This window comes from Acomys minous (genome assembly GCF_964271855.1).
Source record: "Acomys minous genome assembly, chromosome: 15".
NCBI classification, from domain to species: domain Eukaryota; kingdom Metazoa; phylum Chordata; class Mammalia; order Rodentia; family Muridae; genus Acomys; species Acomys minous.
Window position 1 is genome coordinate 93,688,733 of NC_140497.1, and position 23,424 is coordinate 93,712,156.

The window sequence follows — 23,424 nt, forward strand, 5'->3', positions numbered from 1 at the left end:
GCAAACACAAGCACTGTCTTTCCTCACACAGGCCAGAATGTGACCTAGAAGGGAGATCAGTACCGTGATGTGCAGTGATGACCCTGAGGGACTCCAAACCAACACGGCACAGAGACGGCAGTGTTACCTGCAGCTCCTACTCACAGGAGCTAAGTGATGGGACCAGCTGAGGTCTCCAACGACGGGAATGGGTAAAGAAAGATGTGGTGGACACACAAAGAAACTTGTTGTTTAGAGGAGAATAGATTTGGCTGGGGATAGATAATATTAAGTGAATTATGCCAGACTCAGAAAGCCAACTATGCTGTCACGCATTTATGATTCCTAGACTGTACATAGATACACAAAGTTGCCTTTGTGCATATGACATGGAAGAACAAGCCAGAGCCGGAGAGATGGCTCGCGCAGGGAGGCGCCTGCTGTGCCAGCATGGGTGTGACTTCCATCCCAGCGCCCAGTAAAACCGTGAAAGGCTGCATGAGGCAGCATTTGTCTGTAGGTGGGGTGTGTGTGTGTGTAAAGTGTTTATTACAAATTCAAGTAATAACAATGAATACATTTTCTTATTTAATTTTTAAGTTAACATCCTGTGGCAATGTGTCTGTATTTATTACCAACATTACAAATTCACTAAATGTGAGGCAGAGATCGGTTCGAGCTATGGTTTTAGGATACCTAGGTGATCTGACTAAATTTACATTTCCCTGCAAAATATATATGTGAAGATTCTTAGCACACATGTCTCTTAGTGACCAGAGGACAGGAAGGTTCTTTGATTTTTCTCTGCTGGACTCCAGATGAACAATTTCCATCAACTGGGGGTCAGTGCAAGGTTTCACTATTAACTGGTGGCCACATTGTAAATCACCATGATAAATTTCACATCTCTAATTACTTTCTAATTACTGCTGAGTCACGTGGCAATCTATCTGTTATTAGTGTGAACTGTATAACTGTATAAATCTTCTAAAATTGTTACTTAGCTTGCGATCACCTGCACACCGCTTTATAAAATAAATCAACTTAGTGGCTTCAAAAAATTAATTAAAGAAAACAGAAGTTCTCAGGTTAAAAATTAAAAACAAAAAAGGAAAAAATCCTTATTTAATGCAATACCATGTAAACGAATATGCACCAATGTTAAAACTAAAGAGAAAAAAACCATAAATGCTGTTTCATGGCGCAATGACTGTCTATGACAGCTGTATGTTCTGTACAGCATATTTCAAGTGTTAGCTTTGGTCTCCTCCTGACTGGGCAGCAGCAGTAAGCCACCGCTTCCAGTGAGCTAGGAGACATTCCCTCAGTGTTGCTGGGATGTTAGGTGAGGGAGGCAGGTGACGTGCGATGCTGTTCCTGGGACTCCATCCTACCGGAAGTTGGGGCACCTGTATTTGACTGACTCCTGGGCTCCTGCCACTTTTAGACAGATCTCAGTTTTGGTCCAGTGTTGGCCTTCCACTCAGCCCACATTTAAAATAGAGTGTGCCGCCTTCCCAAGTGAATTAATTGCCTACATATTCCTCATTAATTTCAAATACATTTCTTTTTTTTCTTTTTTCTTTTTTAAGATTTATTTATTGTATATAAGTTCTTTATCTGCAGAACAGGGCATCAGATAACATTATAGATGGTTGTGAGCCACCATGTGGTTGCTGGGAATTGAACTCAGGACCTCTGGAAGAGCAGGCGGTGCCCTTAACCTCTGAGCCACCTCTCCAGCCCTTCAAATACATTTCTCTCTCTCTCTCTCTCTCTCTCTCTCTCTCTCTCTCTCTCTCTCTCTCTCTCACACACACACACACACACACACACACACAAACAAAACCACAGCTAAATTAGAAGAGAAAGAACAAAATATGAGGGAGCAGAATATGCTAAAAAAAAAGTTATGTCATCAATAAAGTCAAATAGAGAATGAAAATGCGTAGCCAAGCACAAATGTGAATTTATGATATAAGTTTAGGCCAGAGAAGGAAACAACGAGTTATTAAACAGGTAGAACTGAATAACTCATTAACTCTTGGGGAAGCCATTGGGCTGCGTTGTTGTAACCTGTTCTGTTGTAAGCCAGAGTAAACCCAGGTAAAGGTTTAAATGTCACAAGTGCAGCCATAAAAGGCCAGAGCGTGAAGCTCCCTGGCAGAGCACTGGCCTCACACGTACACAAAGCACTGGGTCCAATCCTGGCACTTTCGTTCCCATCCAGGCTACTAGGAAGTGATACGGTGGTGAAAAAGAGACCTTTCTAAATACCTCACAGAACCTAATGGCCATGGGGGTCGCACCTGGGAAAGTATCTGCAACCACTGGGGCATGTAATAGGGCCTCAGATCCATGGAGGCGACTCACTTTAAAACTCTGAAGCTCCCTGGAAAAGTGGGCAGCCACCATGAAACAGTCAAGCCGCAAGCGCGCTTGTGAGAGCCAGTTATTAATGTGAATATAAAGACTCTCCGTGCATGGAGTTGACAGCAATTCAAAAGTGAGCAGAGAGGAGCTGCCGCCCCCTGCCCTGTGAGTGAACTGTAAGCCTGTGCCTTGCTCCAGGGCACTGTGGAGAACAGCTACACAGCCACAGGAGAGTCACCCCGTGTGACCAGGGTCCACATGCTCTCCTCATCAGTACCAATATAAGCCATCTCTGGGGTTCAGGAGCCCAGCATGTGCCCCACGCACTCCAGGAGACAAGAATGTGTAATTGAGTCTGATCCAGGGTTGAGGGAAGAAAGGAAGGATTAGCCGGGTCACCTGCTAATCTGTATTTATAGCTACAGGCTCTCCCCTCTGTCCCTCTTTGTTTCCCCATCTGTTTTCCCACAGTCTACAAAAGCTGGAAGCAAGGTGAAGGGACCGCATCAGGTATCAGGTGTTTCAGAGATTAACGTGTTTAGGAAGGCCACAGAATGAGATGCACAGCAAACACCTGTGCCGTGGCCGGCTCGCTCCCAGTTTACTCTGAGGCCTCGCTCTGCTCCCAGCCTGCTCTGAGGCCTCGCTCTGCTCCCAGCCTGCTCTGAGGCCTGGCTCCCCTCCCAGCCTGCTCTGAGGCCCGGCTCCCCTCCCAGCCTGCTCTGCGGTCTCGCTCCGCTCCCAGCTTACTTGGTACTTGGGTTCTTGATGAAGCCAGTGTTTATGAAGTTAGGGCAGAGGCACGATGTCCTTATTCCTGTCCGTCCCAAAGCAGCCAGTTCATCAGTCAAGGCTCTGTGGAAGCCAACAGCAGCAAACTTGCTGGAACTGAAAGAAAGGAGTTCACAAGTGAATTCAAGGACACGGGGGGGGGGGGGGCAGGGTCTGCAGTTAAGTGAGCGCCTCTGACCTGTGGCAGGGGCGCCCCCCAATCACAGGCCTGGGAGAGCTCGTGGGGCACAGAGGAGCCTCAAGTGCATGGCTGCATGGAGCAACATTTCCTACACGCTGCATGCCTAAGCAGCTGGATTTCAGTGCATTAAAGAGAAAACAAACTTGCGTTCGCTTCCATTAGTGCTGCTTCCATAAAATGTCACTGTGATTTGCTTATTATTTACTCCAATGTGGAAGTGCTTCTGTATACATCCATTCTTCTTCTGAGTCTCAGCTTAATTTCTTCAGAGCCGGTTTCTTCCCCCTCCCCTTGCACTGTATAGTACTCTAGAAAACTGTATAGTTTTCTAGAATAGAATGTTTCAGATTTGTAATACGCGCATGAGTGAGCGTGTGTGTATAGTGTGTATGTATTTGTGTAAAGACAGGATTTAAAATTGTTTTTTTTTTTTTCGTTAATGCACTTATTTTTTGAGTCAGGGTCTCTCACTGACCATGAAGCCAGCAAGCCCCCAGGGAGTCTTCTCTCCCTGCCTCTAAAATACTGGGGTTATAGGTGTGATTTGCTGGGCTGGGGGATTGGAGGGTGGGGGAAGGGGGGAGGGGAGGAGGAGGGAAGTGGGGGAGGGAGGGAGGGGGGGATCTGAACTCAGTGGCTATGCTTGTGTGGCCAGCCCAGCACTTTGCTGACTGAATCCTTCCCCTCAGCTCTTTTCTCTTAAGCATTCACTATAATCTGCATGACTATTCTGGTCACAAATGAGTCTCCAGGGTTTTGCCTAAGGCTTGCCTCTTAACAAGCACTCAGTAAATATTATCAAATAAGCCAGTCACAGGCAAAGCAATTCTTACAAAAGCTTCTTCATTTGGAAATACTGTGAAACTACTCTAAGCAGACTCTTTTTTTTTTTCCAGGTAGCTAATCTTAAAAAGGGCTTTATTAAAATATAAAGCCATACAGCACTCAAGTTACCCACTGAAGGTACATAATTCAATCATTTGTTGGTATCTTACACTACTAATTTTAAAAACCAGCATAAGATACATGTAACGTAGAATCTGTCATTCAGGTGTATAGTTCAGTTCAGTGATATAAATTACCAGATAGCTTTATGCTTCTAAATATCAATGAATTAGAAATTAGATAAAGTATCGATACATTCTTGTCAACTAGGTTGTGCTTTGAAAAAAGAAAGCTGTAGAAAGGTTTCTTTTTTATATTTTTAAGCTTAGAAATATGTTGAAGCTGTAAATGAAATACTGTTGGCTTTGATAATCAGGAAGAAAAAATGCCACAAATAAAAGTAATGGCATCTAGAGTTAACCAGTGTAGGACGGGACCGGCTCCCAGTTAGTCAGATGTTTGCCGGTCAGGTGTGGTTTGCCAAAACAGAAATCAAGGTTCAAGATGCAAAATAAGGCAGTAGATCCAAATTCTAACTGGGGGCAGCAGTGGCTGCATAGGTGGCTGGCTGTTTTTGCAGAGGACTGGGGTTCAGTTCCCAGCACCACATGGCTGCCCACAGTTGTCTGTAAGCTCCAGGTGCAGGGCATCCAACCTCCTCTTCCGGCCTCCACAGGCTGGAAGCTCACATGCGGTGCACTTACGCTCAAGTGGGCAAAACACTCATACACAGAAAATAACAAAACCATTTAAAAATTCAATCAATCAATTAGACCTGAGTGTTCTACAACCTAAAAGTGATAAGCTCCTGTTCAAATCAGCAAATAAAGGACAAACTTCCAACACGTGCAACACCTTAGCAGTGTAAAGGCTAAAATGTAACAACTTGGCTGAGGGGCCCACTGAGGGACTTAGCGCATGGGGGAGGGGGCGGCACTGGCTCTGATGCGCAGGCTTCAAAACAAAACTATGTAAAACTGAAACTTTTAAGAACTAATTAAGAGGTTTGCTTCAATAGAAAAAGCCTAAAGGAGACTAGGGGAGAAACCAGAACATAAAACACCGACAGAGATGGACGTAAAAATGTGCTCATTTCAGTTGAGGCTCAGAGTACACACAACAGCATTTTTCTCTAATAAGTAATGGTCAAGGAATGTGAAAGTTTGTATTTTCTCAGACTGTCCTTCAATATACAGTCTGATTTCATCATCTATCATTGAGCCTAGCAACCTTTAAAACTCTGGATCTGAGCTTTTAAGAAAGTGAGATTCAACAGACAAACAACAACAACCAAGACTAAGCGCAGCTTTCTGTCTTCCAAAGCACAGGTGAGAGTGGCCTTTTGTGGAAGGCGGTTTGACAGGGGCATTAAATTCATCAAAGCAGAATCAAGTGCATCGTGCCCACTCTTAGATTCAGCACCACTTGCAAGTGTTTACACCAAGGAAACTAATCAGAGATGTGCTTCCAAATAGTAACCCTGGGCAATAGCTCCGGAAAGTAAACAGTAGCGAACGAGAAGGATTCTGATTGGCAACACGTGTGGCGGGCAGCATCCAGACACCACGCTATCAGGTAGCCAAACCCACAGAACGACTGGATCCAAGCTGGCCTAGATACCGAGCCTAGAATTTGCTTGTTTGGGAGGACTTTGGGGAAATGATGGTCTTGCTGAACTTGGAAGTCTAAAGAGGTCAGTTGACCTCTGGTGGCTGAACTCTCAGCCAGCCGTGAGAGGGAGGAAGCCAGTCAGTCAGAGGGCGGCTCTGGCTCCTCTCCGGTCTGAAGCCTTGTATTCCTATTAACTGAAAGAATTGTGAGCAAGCCTCAATAAGTGAGCGGTGACGTACACAGTGACATGCACAGGAATTGGAAGTGACGCTCGTGTATATTATTAATATGCACAACACAATAACTTAACATTAAGAGCGCAAGATTATAACGCAGGACAGTGACAGGTGAGGGCTTGGCTGTAAAGAAGAGAACCAGCAGTTCTTTCTCTCCTTGGTTTCATCCCACAAAGAGCTGCTGGAGAAGATGGAGTCCGTGTGCAGGGTGCCGTTCTGGAAGCTGGCAGGCTGGGCCCTGTGTTTTTGTGTGGGTACAGGGAGGTAGAAGTGAAACTCCAGACGGAGCCCTCCTGCCACTAAACACCCGCAGGATCCCAGAGTCAGGGTTAAGCTCTTTCGTTATGTGTCTTAAGTTAGATAATGATATTAAGCTATTTTATGGATGAGGAAAATGAAGCACAGAAAAGCTGAGCAGCTTAGCCTAAGGTCTTAAAGCCAGTGCGTGATGAGCTCAGTTAATTCCCACGCCATTATCCTGGAAACATCACTGATGTTCATAAATAGTAGGACAGGCAGGCGAGATGTTGTACCACATGATGCAAGAAGATGTATGATCAAACAGTAGCCACAAATGACATTACGGGCACATCTCACAAACACGTCGAGAGTCTATGTACTTAAAGATCAAAATCAGGCAAGTTTAACCCGTGTGTGTGGTTCCCTTCAAGTGGTAACTAGGGAACGTGCTAAGAGGGCTCCTTTTTTTTTTTTTTTTAATGGACACATCTATTTTGAAGTAATTCATTTTCATTATTATTCTAAGTGTGTACTGTTGCTTTTTAAAAATGCTTTACAATTAAAAGGCAGTGTCAGGGCCAGGGTGTGGCTCAGTGTAGAACGCTCACGTACATGTACAAGGCCCTGGGTGTGATTCCCCAGCACTGCACAGACTAGTCACACTGTACACACCTGCAAGCCCAGGACTTGGGGGGTAAAACCAAGGTGGTCAGGAGTTCAAGATCATCCCTGGCTTGGATACATGAGACACAGTCTCAAAAGACAAAAGAGAGGGAGAAAGGGAGGAACGGAGGAGGGATAGAAGGGAGGGAGGCATAAAGGGAGGGAAGGAGAGAGAGAGGAAGACAGACAGGGGGAGAGAGGCACAAGAAAGAAGAAAAAGGATGTACTGTGCTCATCTGAAGCATATAAGCTCAGTTGCTCACTTGTTAACAACACCTGATAAACATGGTCCCCTGCTGGTCATCAGTGAATCTCTGTCAAACTCCTAGCACTGAATAGATGCTGAGCACAACTGGACCAACGAAGAGAGCTTGTGACTGTTAAGGCTTCCAGACACCGACTGCTGAGAACTGCAGTGGGGCTTCTGCAAGTCTCAGACACCACACAGCTGTAGCTCGGACGGAGGCGTACCCACTGCTCCGTGCTTACACTTATCTCAGATGACACCCTTTGTCAATTGTGAAAGGCCGTTTCTCTTTGTAAGCGATTTTACTGGCATCTTCATGGTGAATAAACATTATTCTTGTGTGTCCTTGCAGCTAGAAGGCATGGAAATGTCTTAAGCGACTGTCTTTTGGTTGGATCAGTTCCTCCAGCGACCTCTAGGGCAGCCTGTGAAGTGAACTGAGAAGGGGGTGAACAGTTGATGGTACTGCTAATCCCCAGACTTGTGTGCCTGTCCCTATTTGGGCAACTTGGATTCTAGTGTCCTGATGAAGATGGTCCTCATTAGCTGGGATAAGGAAAGCTCAGTACATAAACTCTAAAAATTATACGAATGTATCTGAACTATAGATGTGTGTAGATACACAGACATAAGTATAAACAGGCAGATGGGTAATTTATTTTTATGTAAGATGTATGTGCATCTTATATAAAAAGTTGACAAATATATTATTAGCCAAGCTAATCAGTCATGAAAACATACAGGCTAAGCGTAGGAGTCCGTGAAGGAAACGTGCTCACCTACCAGTAAGCCAGCAAGAAAGGAACGGTTGTGTGCCCAGCTGCCGACGCCACGGTGACAATATGGCCATGGTTGCTACTCATCATCGCCGGGAGAAACGCCTTCGTGGTCTAGAAATAATTTTCATTAAAAAGAAACCCCATGAGTGATTTCCGGTTCGCAGGCTCATGGAGAGCACTTTGAAACAAAGACACACTTGTCAAACACTGCTCCTGATACAAATGAAAACCCTGACTGCCTAGAGCAGCAAGCAGCCTAGGACAAATGGACAGGATGTCACACCGGGAAGACGACCATAGACGCTGAAAGCGTTGAGAGCTCATCTCACTCACACTGCTGACTACTGTCCCTAACTGTCTCATGTATTGAACAGAAGTGATACACCACACTTATTAACATATTCATATTAAATTACTAGGCAATAACTTGATCATGACCTCAAAATGCCATGAAGAGTGATCTTCTGGTGGCTACTAATTGATTCACACACTGAACACTTACTGAGCACCCACTGTGTGCTTTGGATATATAGACTCAAACGGGATAACGCACTCTGTTACCAAACACAAACGTAGGAAGACGGAGACATCAGTGGCTTGGAAAAAGCAGGGTAAACAGCGCACTGCATTTTCACAGCTCCGATCACCCCCAGCTCAGGCTTCAGAAAGAACTCAGGGCTCCTTGATAAGCTAGGTGTCTGGGAACTGTTTGACGTCTTCAGCCACACACACTAAGGTGACTGAATGGGGAGCTGTATTGTAAAGTCTCCTGAGGACAGGGAAGCACACCACGCTCACTGCTGCTACAGAACCTAGACAGTGACTTGGTGGTCTCCGCTTCCTTCCTGTACGTCTGTACTATCACACAGAGGTGTGCAACTCTAGTTTAGACTCAGACTCTGGAAGCAAGGCACGGAGATCCATGCCTGAGAACCCAGAACTTTGGAGGCAGAGCGGCAGGTGGATGAGGAGTTCAAAGCCGGCCTCAGCTACATATTAAGTTTAAGGCCTGGGATACCCGAGACCTTAATGCCAAAAAGCCAGAAGAAGCAGACCATATACAATACCTGGAGCTTACAGCGATGGACTTCATTATTAATTTTGGAAAGTGCCACTGTCAGTAAAATGTGGTCACATCACTAGAGATGGACTTCTAGTAGTTGAGTCTCCAACAGGAAGTGCTCCTGTAAAGGAAGCCCCACTCACCCAAAAGTGTGCAAGCACATTGACTTCGAATGTCTTCTCGATCTGAGGGTCCTGCGTAGCAAATAAATCTGCAGTGTAGACGACGCCAGCGTTGTTTACCAGGATGCTAACATCTCCGACTTCTTCCTTTACCTTAAACATCAAAGAGGAAAACTGTCCATTAAGTGTTGGACGGTAGCTTTGCACATTAGGACTGTTAAAGGAGCATTTGTATCTAGTGGGCATAGGAAAAATAGTTTTTACCTATGTGCCACCATGGGGTAAAAGACCCTCTCTATTTTAGTACTTATGCCCAAAGCAGCTCTGTTTAGAATTCTTTTGTAATTTGGCCCCTTGGCCTTACTCTATTGATTATGGAGATAGCTGGATGATAGCACTGATTTAGAAATGCTTCTTTAAAGGTTAAGCAGAAGTGAGTTTAATTTATTAGAGGATTTTAGGACAGTTAACGGCATGTATGTAAACGTAAAACTGACTACACTATCAGGGCGGTCACTCTACTTCCCTATTTTCACAACTACTTTGTTCTATTGCTCACCAATCAATCTCCATTGGGTGGTAGAGGCTTAGGAGTGTAGAGTAGGGGTCTTTGATCAGCCTTGAGCAGAGTTTTGTCTCTGCTACTATCTGGACATCAACTGATTCAAAATTTCCATTGCTTAAAATAGAGTGATAGCCGAGTATGATGGTGGTGCACCCTTTAATCTCAGTTTTCAGGGAGGCAGAGACAGGCAGATCTCTGTGCGTTTGAGGCCAATATGATCCCCATAGAGTTCCAGGCCAGCCAGGGATACATAGTGAGACCTTGTCTCAAAATGAAACAAAATAAAAGCAAAAACAGAAAACCGCCCACGTGGTTTCTAACATGTGAGTGTTCCTCCTTGATAATTAACTTCTCCCTTTGTTATTAGTTTGGAAGGAAGAACATTTAAGAAACTAAAGTGAATCATACCAGAGGGTTATATAAGCCACTAAAGCCAAACTTCAGAGGTTAGTGTGGCTATGGGTATAATGGTTTCAGTTGAGGAAATATAAACAAGATAGCAGGGCTGGCTGCCAAGGGCTGAACAAGGCATCCTTTGAGCAGTGAAAGCTGTTTGTATGTAAGGAGGAAGAGCCTAGGGCGATTGCCGCTGCTTCTGGCTTCTACTGTAATCAGTAACAGAACCTGTAAATAAGACAGTAGGAGACTCCCGATGCTTAGACTCCTTTTCATAAGATCGGAGCACCAGAGCTCTCAGGTCTAGCAGTGCAAGGACTTTGTGTAAGAACTTCTGTGTTAGCCTTTGAGTAGCTAAGTCTACTGATTGCATACACCCTGGAGTCAGAGAGTACTCCGCTGTGTATTGGGCTCAAAATCAAAGTTAAGGTTCTCCTAAGAAAGTTGCCATTACTTGGAGCTAGTATGCTGGGACAGTGAAGGAAACGTGGTAAATGGCCTAGTAGAAGCAAAGAAATTCAGAATATTATAAGGAAATATTTTTAGAAGCCTGTATGTCATTAAGCTGTTTTTTGAAAATCTGTGGGTAAAAAAAAGATCAACTTCTAGATTCAGCCAAACCATCAAGGTTAAACCAAAAGAACGCAACCGTCTAAGCAGAGCCATAACAAACGAGATTGAGCTAATAATGAAAAGCCTGTCAGTTAAAACCAAACCAAACCAAACCAAACCAAACCAAACCAAACCAAACCAAACCAAAAATGCCAGGGCCAGATGGAGTCACATCAGAATTCTACCAGACTTTCAAAGAAGAGCAACAGCCAATCCTTCTTAAACTACTGAAAAGAACAGAAACTTTAAGGAGCACTCCCACACACTTTCTGTGAATCCAGATTCACTTGAATGCCCAAACCAGGAAACACAGCAAAAAAAGAAACCCACATGCCAGCATCCCTAATGAACACAGACTCAAAAACACCCAATAAAATACTGGCAAACTGGAATGCAGACATACATTAAAAAGACTACCCACCATGACCAAGTTGGCCTTATCACTGAAACGTATATAAATCAGTAATGTTGACTTAACAAACAAAACCATATGGTCATCTCAATAGATGCAGAAAAACGTCTTTGACAAGATCCAGCATACCATCGTGATAAAGTCCTGGAGAACATAGGGCTAACGGGATCATACCTCAACATAATACAGGTACACGAGACGCCCACAGCCAGCACCATCACTAACAGAGGGAAGCTTGTAGCAATCCCACTGAAGTCAGGAGTGACACAGCAATGCCCACTTTTCTGACTTCTTTTCAATATTGTGCTTGAAGTACTTTCTGGAGCAATAAGGCAAGAGAAGAAAATTTCAGGGCTACAAATAGGAAAAGAAGTCAAACTATGCTCATTTGCAGGTGACATGATACTATACATTATGGATCCCTACAATTCTAACAGAAAACTTCAAGAATAAATAAAATAATAAATTCAACAATGCATCAGGATTAAAAAAACATATAAATCAATTAATAGCTTTTCTATAGACCACCAACAAACCTACAGAAAAGGGACCATGGACACACTCCTGTTTCCAATAGCTGCAAAGAAAATAAGATACCTATGAATAACTTTTTAAAACATATTTATTTATTTATTATGTATGCAATGTTCTGTCTTCATGTACACCTGCAGGCCAGAAGAGGGAATCAGATTATAGATGGTTATGAGCCACCATGTGTTTGCTGGGAATTGAACTCAGGACCTTTGGAAGAGCAGGCTGTGCTCTTCACCACTGAGCCATCTCTCCAGCCCACCTATGAATAACTTAACCAAGGAAGCGAAGAACCTCGAAAATGAGAACCGTGAAGCCTCTGAAGAGAGAGACAGAAGAAGGCGCTAGAAGATGGCAAGACATTCCATGCTCAGGGACTGTTAGAATTAATATTAGGAAAATGACTGTTCTAGCTAAAGCTGTTTAGGGTCAGTGCATTCCCAATCAAAGTCCCCAACTCAAGTGACACACTTCCTCCAACAAGGCCACACCTCCTAATCCTTCTAATCCTTTCAAACAGCGGCAGCCCTTGTGACTAAGCATTCAGATATATGAGCCTATGTGGGCCATTCTTATTCAAACCACCACACAAACGATCCATGGGGGAAAAAAATGGGCCTGGGACCTGAAAAGAGACATTTCAAATGAAGAAAAAGTTGGCTAAGAAACACCTTTAAGAAATGTTCATTATTCCTAGAAAGTGGAGAAACCCAATCAAAACAATTTAAGACTTCATCTTACTCCAGTCAGCACGGTAAAGGCAAACAAAACAGGTAGTGACAGTAAAGCTGGAGAGGATGTGGAGAGATGGGATTCCTCATTCAGTGTTGGTGGGAGTGCAAACTGGTGCAGCCACTATGGCAATGTGGTGTGGAGAACTCACAAAAAGCTGAAAATAAATCTACCACATGACCAAGCTATACCACTCCTTGGCATATGCTCAAAGGACTTGACATCCCACGCCACAGATTCTTGCTCAGCCAATAGCTATGAAATATAAACTGATCAATGTATAATGAAAATGAGGTGAATATACTTTCTGACATACTATTCAACTGTAAAGAAAAATGAAATCATGAAAGTTTCAAGTAAATGGATGGAACTAGAAAAGATCATATTGAACGAGGTAGCCTGGACCTAGAAATAATAAAAATGTCAATTCTTCTCTCTCATTGGGGCTCCTAGCTCCAAATCTTCAGATTGAGTATATATCTGGCAGTAACTGCAGAAACTAGGAAAGTAAAAAGAGTCATTGCCAGGATGGGTTGTTGGGGAGTAATCAAGAAGGGAATAGCAGGGTGTAATCGATCTGATCAGAAAAACAGGAAGAGGGCTCAAATGAGGAAGGAAGATAAATGCCTAAGAAAGAAATGATGAGAACGTCTGGAAAAGTCACAAGGAGTCACACCCTTAACTGTTTACTTTTTTAAAAGCCAGGCATTGTGTCACACGCCTTTAATCCCAGCACTCGGGAGGCAGAGGCAGGCAGATCGCTGTGAGTTCCAGGCCAGCCTGGTCTACAGAGTAAGTCCAGGATAGCCAGGGCTACACAGAGAAACCCTGTCTTGCAAAACTAAAACCAACCAACTGACCAAACAAACAAACAAAAAGATCAAGAACAACACAGCAAACAAACCTATAATACATGTAACTCTGCATATAAACACACACACACACACACACACACACACACACACATTTAAAAAATAATATTTGCTCATCTGCGCTGAAGACTAACAAAGTCCCCAGTACCAGACACGAGAAGCCCTTCTTTGAGTTGTCAGCCAGGGTCCTCCAAAAGACTCCCCAAAACACAGTCTATTGCTGTTGCTGTTGGTTGCCCTGCAGAGGTGGAAGGCAAGTTCCTATTGCTGAAGATACCATGCACTTCAGACACAGGGCTCAGAGGCCCCCTTCCCTGAAGATTCGCTTCCATGGTACCAGCTGTTGCCCTGCAAGCTTCCAAATGGGGTAGGCAACCAACAGTCCCACCCAGCTGTGATGCCTGTGATTCACCACAACAGTCAGCAAGACACGGTAACGCTAAGACGCTGTAGTGGCACACATACCCTGGTGGTAACTCTGAGATGTGGTAGTGGCACACGACCCTGGTGGTAACTGCACTGGCTGGTTTTATGCCAACCTGACACAAGCTAGAGTCATCAGAAAGGAGGGAGCTTCCACTGAGGAAATGGGAGAAGTAGTCATCCTCAGGCAAGACATCAACGGGCTACTCAATAGCAAGTGGCCATCCCTGAAAGCACACATACAAGTTACATACTCAGACTGAACAGGCTATATTTAGGAATATACATGTATACACACACACACACACACATACACACCAACAACAATTAGTAGAAAAGGAGGCCATGAATTTGAAAGAGACCAAGGAGGGGTGTGTCGGGAGGCTTTGGAGGGAGGAAGGGGAAGGGAGAAATGATGTAATTATATTATAATGTCAAAAATATTTTAAATTAAAAATACAAAATAACCAAACTCTTTAAAAATAGAAGGAAAAGATTGACTATCTACATCTAGACAGGGAGACTTGCAGGCTGGTTGAATCAGGATCTTTGTGTCTAGATAGCTGAGGAGACGGCTAGAAATGCAGAATTTGGAGAATTTGCCTGTTACTCTGATGACCTTCCTCCACTGGCACAGATGAGAGCACATTTCCTGCAAAGAACATTTCAATTTTAGGTAGAGGAGGGCAGCAGCGCCCTGTAGGAATAGATCGACTTATGACTCAAACAAAATCCTAACACACAGTAGGTTTCACACCCGTCTCTTCGATGGGACTTCAGATGTGACTGTCGTCAGTGCTGGTCGAGGGCATTCACAGTGCCAGGCCATGGGGACAGAGGTCAGGGTGTATAGGGGCTAAGCCTACAGATCCGTGGACTCTGCTCTCGCTGCTGAAAGGATATCACCAGAAGGGAGGTTCATTTGTACGTCTATTTCTACACACACCCACACCTTGCTGTTTCTCTTGAGATTGATGCCTAAGGTTCATCCTTGCTAAAGCTTGCCACACGGTAATACTCCGCACTGTTCTCCCCTAAGAGTGTGTGTGTATGTGTGTGTGTGTGTGTGTGTGTGTGTGTGTGTGTGTGTGTGTGTGCGTGCACACGCATGCAGTGTACATATAGGAGCATGTGCCTATGTATACACACAGTGGCCAAAGAAAGACACTGGGCTAGCCTGCTATCGGTCTCTGCTTTAATCCCGCGATACAGAGTCTATCCCTGAGGTCCACGCTAGCCTGGCAGCCAGCAAGCCTTAGGCACATGCGGCTGTTGTCAGGCTCCGCAGCAGGCATGCTTGCCCACTGAGCCATCTCTCCTTCCCTGGAAGGCTGGCGAGCATGCTAATGCCCGAGGCTCTTCGTCGCATGGTAGGCTTCCAGGTCTGTCGCTAGCCAGACACACAGTCTTGGGAAACACAAACCACAGCATTTTTTCAGTTGCTTTGTGTGATGACCAAGTGCGGTCATCTCCAGCACTCTCCCTAGCTCCTCCTGATGCATTTCTGAGGGCGAGAATGGCCTTACCTTTTTTGCAGCACTGTAGATCTCTTCCCTCTTGCTGCAGTCCACCACAAAGGGATGGGCCTGGGCGCCCAGCATCCTGCACTTTTCAGCTGTCTCCTCGATGCCATTCTAGAAAAAGCCACAGAGAGAGCCAGACAACAACATAAATGATAGGACACGTAAAGCCACGTAAAGGCTGAGGATCGAAGGAGATAGACGTAGTTAAAACACTAACCTAAGAGGTGCGTTAGTGATTTGCACAGGACCTTGGTTAGCTACCACACCTGGTCAGTCAAGCGCCCGTGCACTCTGACCTGAGTGACCACAGCTGTCAGTGTCATACAGCTGTCCTTCACTCCCCGCCTCCAGGCCTCTTCCTCATCCTCTCAGCAGAAATGATCTCTAAACAGTCCACTGCTGCCAAAACCCAAGTACCTGGACCAGGGGCTCCTGACCTCAGGTCTCCAAACGTATAGTGAGCCATACTCCTCTTGCTAATTTTTCTAGTAGCATACTACAAAAAATAAATTGAGCCTAATAGAGTTTTTTTTGGATTAGTAGAACAGATTAAAGAGAAATTCCCTAAATATTTGTAAAAACACACCACAGCCAAGAGTCAAAATAGGACACACTCTGACCTGCAGTAGGACCAAGTCACAGTGGTGCGGACAGTAAAGGGAATTAGAAGCGTCATTTCCTAATCAACTGCATCAAACACCTCAGCTGACACACAAAGACCAGCTCGTGTGTGTGTGTGTGTGTGTGTGTGTGAGAGAGAGAGAGAGAGAGAGAGAGAGAGAGAGAGAGAGAGAGAGAGAGAGAGAGAGAAAGAGAGAGAATGCATTGTATGAATGTGTACGTGTTTACATATGTGGTGCATGTATATGTCCATGTTCATGCGTGCACAATTGTATGAGTGGTGTGCATGCACATGGAAACCAGAGGCTGGCAATTTCTTCAATCACTTTCTATCATACTTTTTTGGAGCAGATTTTCTCATTGAGACTGAAGCTTACCAAGTCGGCTAGGCTGGCTTGTCAGCAAGGTTCACAGTTCCTACAGAGTTACCCCACTCACCTACCCGGTGTCAGCCTTCCTCAGATCCTCCAGGTCCCCACACTCACCTACCCAGTGTCAGCCTTCCTCAGATCCTACAGGGTCCCCACACTCACCTACCTGGTGTCAGCCTTCCTCAGATCCTACAGAGTTACCTCACTCACCTACCCAGTGTCAGCCTTCCTCAGATCCTACAGAGTCCCCACACTCACCTACCCGGTGTCAGCCTTCCTCAGATCCTACAGGGTCCCCACACTCACCTACCCGGTGTCAGCCTTCCTCAGATCCTACAGGTCCCCACACTCACCTACCTGGTGTCAGCCTTCCTCAGATCCTACAGGTCCCCACACTCACCTACCCAGTGTCAGCCTTCCTCAGATCCTACAGAGTTACCCCACACTCACCTACCCAGTGTCAGTCTTCCTCAGATCCTACAGGTCCCCACACTCACCTACACGGTGTCAGCCTTCCTCAGATCCTACAGGGTCCCCACACTCACCTACACGGTGTCAGCCTTCCTCAGATCCTACAGGGTCCCCACACTCACCTACCCGGTGTCAGCCTTCCTCAGATCCTACAGGGTCCCCACACTCACCTACCCGGTGTCAGCCTTCCTCAGATCCTACAGGTCCCCACACTCACCTACCTGGTGTCAGCCTTCCTCAGATCCTACAGGGTCCCCACACTCACCTACCCGGTGTCAGCCTTCCTCAGATCCTACAGAGTTACCCCACACTCACCTACCCAGTGTCAGCCTTCCTCAGATCCTACAGGGTCCCCACACTCACCTACCTGGTGTCAGCCTTCCTCAGATCCTACAGGTCCCCACACTCACCTACCCAGTGTCAGCCTTCCTCAGATCCTACAGAGTTACCCCACACTCACCTACCCAGTGTCAGTCTTCCTCAGATCCTACAGGTCCCCACACTCACCTACACGGTGTCAGCCTTCCTCAGATCCTACAGGTCCCCACACTCACCTACACGGTGTCAGCCTTCCTCAGATCCTACAGGGTCCCCACACTCACCTACCCGGTGTCAGCCTTCCTCAGATCCTACAGGTCCCCACACTCACCTACACGGTGTCAGCCTTCCTCAGATCCTACAGGGTCCCCACACTCACCTACCCGGTGTCAGCCTTCCTCAGATCCTACAGGTCCCCACACTCACCTACCTGGTGTCAGCCTTCCTCAGATCCTACAGGGTCCCCACACTCACCTACCCGGTGTCAGCCTTCCTCAGATCCTACAGAGTTACCCCACACTCACCTACCCAGTGTCAGCCTTCCTCAGATCCTACAGGGTCCCCACACTCACCTACCTGGTGTCAGCCTTCCTCAGATCCTACAGGGTCCCCACACTCACCTACCCGGTGTCAGCCTTCCTCAGATCCTACAGGTCCCCACACTCACCTACCCGGTGTCAGCCTTCCTCAGATCCTACAGGTCCCCACACTCACCTACCCGGTGTCAGCCTTCCTCAGATCCTACAGGGTCCCCACACTCACCTACCCGGTGTCAGCCTTCCTCAGATCCTACAGGTCCCCACACTCACCTACCCGGTGTCAGCCTTCCTCAGATCCTACAGGTCCCCACACTCACCTACCTGGTGTCAGCCTTCCTCAGATCCTCCAGGTCCCCACACTCACCTACCTGGTGTCAGCCTTCCTCAGATCCTCCAGGTCCCCACACTCACCTACCCGGTGTCAGCCTTCCTCAGATCCTACAGAGTTACCACACTCACCTACCCAGTGTCAGCCTTCCTCAGATCCTCCAGGTCCCCACACTCACCTACCTGGTGTCAGCCTTCCTCAGATCCTCCAGGTCCCCACACTCACCTACCTGGTGTCAGCCTTCCTCAGATCCTACAGGGTCCCCACACTCACCTACCCGGTGTCAGCCTTCCTCAGATCCTACAGAGTTACCCCACACTCACCTACCCAGTGTCAGCCTTCCTCAGATCCTACAGGGTCCCCACACTCACCTACCCGGTGTCAGCCTTCCTCAGATCCTACAGGGTCCCCACACTCACCTACCCGGTGTCAGCCTTCCTCAGATCCTACAGAGTTACCCCACACTCACCTACACGGTGTCAGCCTTCCTCAGATCCTACAGAGTTACCCCACACTCACCTACACGGTGTCAGCCTTCCTCAGATCCTACAGAGTTACCCCACTCACCTACCCAGTGTCAGCCTTCCTCAGATCCTACAGGTCCCCACACTCACCTACCCAGTGTCAGCCTTCCTCAGATCCTACAGGTCCCCACACTCACCTAATGCCAACAAGGTCCACAGATCCTCCAGGCTTCCCACTCAGTGACAGTCCTCACAGGCCCTGGCCGTTGCACTTGCCGGAGTTTTAAATGGGCACTGAGGCTCCAAACTTGGGTCCTTTATCAACAAAGGGGTCTCCCCAGGGTCCCTCCCCAGCGTTCTTCCCCCAGCACTGCTCCTTCCCTCCCTCCTCCCCGCACGCAGGGCCCCTTATCTCTGCATCTGTTCCCACAGGATTCCATGTTTTGGTTGTATATGTCATAGACATTTGTATTGTTGCAATCGGCAACATGGAGCGGCTAAGTGAAAACACTCTGTGCAGTCCACAAAACAGTGAATTAGCAGAAACAAACAAACAAACAAAAAAACAGGCAGCAGAGTTTGGGCAGCACCCTCACTCGCCCGCCATTTCTAAGCAACAACAACGACAACTGATGGTAGTGTCTCCAGCCCTGTGCACTTGACTCACAGACTGTTCACTTCATCCCTTTATTTAACCCAGTTTACCCACCAAACAGCACACTAGTGTACATTCCTCTTAACATAGTAAATGTTTGAAGTCACGTGGGTTATCCACACAGACCACTTCTGATTCCGACTAGGAATCGAAACAGCCATGAAAGGTGAGTGGTTTCTACCAACATTCCCAGCTCACACCGTGGTCCGGATCTTACACCTTTCCCCTCCTCAGTCTGCTCCAGGCTTCGAATTTGCTGAGACCTTTTAACTCAGCGGTCACCATGGTTTTGTGTGTGTGTTGGTGCTAGGGACTGAGCCAGGGCCTTGTGCATGCTGGGCAGCGTTGTAACGCGGAGCTACAACCCCAGCCTCCTTCGATCCCATCTGCTGATGCCTTCCCTGGCTACCCATGTGACTGGAAACCTGACTGTCCCACCCCACAGGCCCACCCCACAGGCCCACCCCACAGGCCCACCCCACTGTCCCACCCCACTGTCCCACCCCACAGCCCCACCCCACAGTCCCACCCCACAGCCCCACCCCACAGGCCCACCCCACAGCCCCACCCCACTGTCCCACCCCACAGGCCCACCCCACAGTCCCACCCCACTGTCCCACCCCACAGGCCCAGCCCACAGTCCCACCCCACAGGCCCACCCCACTGTCCCACCCCACAGGCCCACCCCACAGGCCCACCCCACAGCCCCACCCCACTGTCCCACCCCACAGCCCCACCCCACTGTCCCACCCCACAGGCCCACCCCACAGCCCCACCCCACTGTCCCAAATTCTTCGCACGTTTGTTATTTTTTCTTTGTACTTGATGCCACTGACTGTTCCCTGCTGATTGTCTTTAGTGCAAGAAGGCTGTTTTCATCACTGCCGTATCTGCATTTCTGTATTGTAACACTGTCCAGAAGACAGTGCGTGACAATAAACATTCACTGGATAAGCGCTTGTCAGAGAAAATTTTGTGCTCACCAGTGCTAGAGATTAGAAAGCATCAATCCAACTCACTCTTTGCTGAAGAATAAAGTTTCAGACTAGCCTGCCGTCTGCTAGACACTGGGCTAAGTTATCTCATGCATTGACTTAGCGTCTTCCTGGACGTTTGCGGTAGACACTAATAGTTTATACATTAGCGCAGACATCTAAAGGTCTGGGAAGTGTTGTCCTAGCTTCTCAGTTAAGAAGCAAAGAACCCATTATGTGCCTGACCACATGACCATGCTGGGCCTTGGCCAGCTGACCCGTGCTGGCCCAGTGTGCGTCTCTCATTCATTGTGTAAATACCTAGCATCTGCTTTCCCCACCAGGCTGAGGGACCCCACCTCCTGCTTGCCACCTGGTCTTAACATCTAGGCAGTAGATACGGGTAGAACTTTGGATCCTGCTGTCTCAACCACTCTTGAGTTAGCTCTTCTTAATCTCATGAACCTTGACCTCTGTTTATCAAATTGGATGCACACAGTGCAAGGAGGGTCACGTTAGACAACAGGTCTACCTCATTGTTCATCTACCAAAAGCCAAACTAAAGCTCCGCTGCTAGGTCCTTCTAACTTCCCTGGCACCTCCACCTCCAGGTACAGGAGATCACGCAGAAGTTCTTTCTCTTATCTTTTAATTATTTTTTTTCCTACGAGGTGACTTAAATGACTCTTGTAACTGTGACATCATAATGGTGATTTCTGTAGGGTGTCATTTTTGAACCCGTCTCACTAACTAGACTTGGCAGCTACACACCTTTGACTCTTTTAAGTATCCGCTGCTGCACTCCCCAAAGGCTAATGAGGGTCAGCAGGAGATTACAGGCAATTTTCAGGATCGATTTACAGTGTTACTGTGGCAAACGGAGGCTGCTGAGATTCTTACCGTCCAGAGGTCCTTCATCGTGTGGTCTTAACACATACCAATTCATGCCTCTCCCCCAAGCTGAAAAAACGCCAATAATAACTAAATGCTCTACATTCTTTACAGAGAACTGTAAAGGGTGGTGTTTGCGAACTGTAGACCCCGTCGTGCCCAGAGTGAAGTGCCATAAAGGAAAGGCAGCGAGGAAGCGCACTTACCTTATTGATATCCCAGAGAACCAGCTTGCTCTTGAGTTTGGCAAACTCGTAGGCAGTCAGTCTTCCAATTCCGTGACCAGCTCCAGTGATCAGGACGATCTCTCCAGCGACTGATTTTTTCTTCTTGGGAATAAAGAGCTTGACAAGAGACTCTATGCAGAGGACGATGAGCAAGGGCAGCAGCAGGATCAACTCAAGAAGGTACCTCATCCTCTCCGCTGCCGGTTCCCGTCCCAGACCCTAACCGGCCTCTGGAGGTTTCCTGGTCGGTCACCCTCAGGGTAAAAGCTAGAGCACCGCAGGGTTCCCGACCAAAGAGAAACAAACGCCTCCGAAACCATTCCTTCCGCGGGGCCGGGCTTCAGGAGGGGTTTTGCCATTGGCTCAGGCTGCAGTCAGAGCAACCGCTCGCTGACTCGGAAATCTGGGAGGGACGCAGGCCCTGGGGCGGCGCGACCCTGACAGCTGTCGCCTACTTCCTCCTAGAAGGGGTAGTTACATCGCAACGCGCTCTCCTGAACTGGAAAAATCCCCAGTCTGTAGCAGACCTTGGAGAGGTAGTTATGCCGGCGGCGCAGTGAAGGATGAGGGGACAGTGCCTGCAGCTGGCAGGCTGGGCGGACGCCTTTGCATAAGGCTTGCTAAAAATGTGGAACCACACCTTAAGGACTAAGAAGCAAAGAAGGAGACTCTTGGGGGGAAAGGAAGAGGGGTAGCAAGAGGAGGTGGGAGACCGCCTGTGGGGGAGGGGCGAATAAGACTAAGAGGTGTGTATAAAAATGTCACAAACTCTTGGCACGCTAACCAAAATGTAATAATAATTAAAAAGAACCCTAAAACAAAACAAAGCACAAGCCAGCTTTGCTCCTGATTTAGCAATGACTTTACATTGCACTTTAATCTGAATTAGGCACGATTTCTGGAGGACAGAGGAGATTGTAGCCTCCCAAGGCATCATCAAGAATTAGGAAGAGCTTGCAGTAAACCCATTTCCCCAGGCAAGAGCAGGGTAGCTGGGCAACCGACTCCCATTTGGCCTCGGAGAACCTGGAAACAGGAAGCAAGGCATATATTCAAGGATGGTGAGCCTTTCTTTGGACTTATTACTATTATTTTTACGTGTGTGTGGGTGGCTTGCCTGCATGCATACACACCACTTTTGCTCATGGTGCAGGTGGAGGCTGGGGAAGGTTCTGGGTTTCCTAGAACTGGAGTTAGTGAGAGCTGAGAACCTGCATGTAGGCCTTGGGAATTGAATCCTGGCCCACAGATCAGCCAGTGCTCTTAACTAAGGAGCCGTTCCCATCTCTCCAGCATCCCCCCACCCCCTACTTTTGGAGACAGGGTGCCTCTATGTAGCTCTGGTTGGCCTGCATCTCTTTCATCCCCGAGTTTTTTGGGGTCAATGTTTCATTATTTAGCAGCAGAAGCGAGCTAACAACCTGTCTTGACTCCCCCTCTCTTTTTTGTTTGTTTTTTCCAAGACAGGGTTTCACTGTGTAACAGCCTGGCTGTCCTAGAACTTTCTGTAGAGCAGGCTGGCCTGGAACTCACAGAGATCCACCTGCCTCTGCTTCCCAAGAGCTGTGATTAAAGGTGTGTGCCACCACGGCCAGCACAACTCCCTCTATCTTAGTGAAGTTTCCCAGCAGCTAGCTCTTGGTTTATGAACTATAAACGTCAGCAGCCGACTTTTCTCTTGTGACAGATGACGGTGTAGTTGGCTTTGTTTTCTCTCTCTCTTCTGTCATCCTCCTATCATTCCTCTCTATTGTCCCAATCTCTCCCTTTGCTACTTCTGTGAGGTCTTATTTGTAACTTTAGGGAACAAATCATTTTTTCTGCCTTGTTCCAGCAACTTATAGACTACAGCTGTTGGAGGAGAAAGGACAGACTCCCGTCCTCCCTGGAGTCCATTTCTAACTCCGACTCTGTCTTCAGCAGCCTTATTTTCCCACTGTCAAGACTGGTCATATTTATTTTCTGTGTCATAGCCATTACATTTGTTCCCTCTGTCAGTTGATTCTGGAAATGGAAAGCCAGCAAGTGATGTTTACATTCTTGTAAATCAAAAGTGGCTTCCGTCAGCATGCCTCTGCTTAGAGGGTTGGCTGCGTGCGGGCGGCAGAGCAGAAGCAACATCGCCATCCGGAAAGATGCACTCACTATGCAGACCCTGCTGGCCTATTTTAGATCTGAAGCAGTCAGCTGCTGAACACAACCTTCTGATCATAGGTTAGAAGTTTGGTGTTTAACAGGACATGATGGTACTTGTATGTGGATCCCAACATCTGGAGGTGGAGGCAGCAGGTTCCAAAGTTCCATGCCAACCTGAGCTATATAAAAGAT

General features: G+C 47.1%; 1 protein-coding gene across 1 annotated transcript in view; it reads right to left on the minus strand.

The window, feature by feature from the left end:
- HSD17B11 (hydroxysteroid 17-beta dehydrogenase 11) overlaps positions 1 to 21,423 on the minus strand; it is a 34,817-nt gene extending 13,394 nt beyond the window's left edge. The window contains exons 1-5 of the mRNA XM_084758236.1: positions 21,076 to 21,423; positions 15,241 to 15,348; positions 9,193 to 9,324; positions 7,991 to 8,097; positions 3,103 to 3,240 (exon numbers count right to left, since the gene is read on the minus strand). Of these exons, the coding sequence (XP_084614362.1) occupies positions 3,103 to 3,240; positions 7,991 to 8,097; positions 9,193 to 9,324; positions 15,241 to 15,348; positions 21,076 to 21,285 (695 nt within the window). The 5' untranslated portion in view covers positions 21,286 to 21,423. The remainder of the gene's footprint in view (positions 1 to 3,102; positions 3,241 to 7,990; positions 8,098 to 9,192; positions 9,325 to 15,240; positions 15,349 to 21,075) is intronic.
- Between the last annotated feature and the right edge of the window lie 2,001 nt (positions 21,424 to 23,424).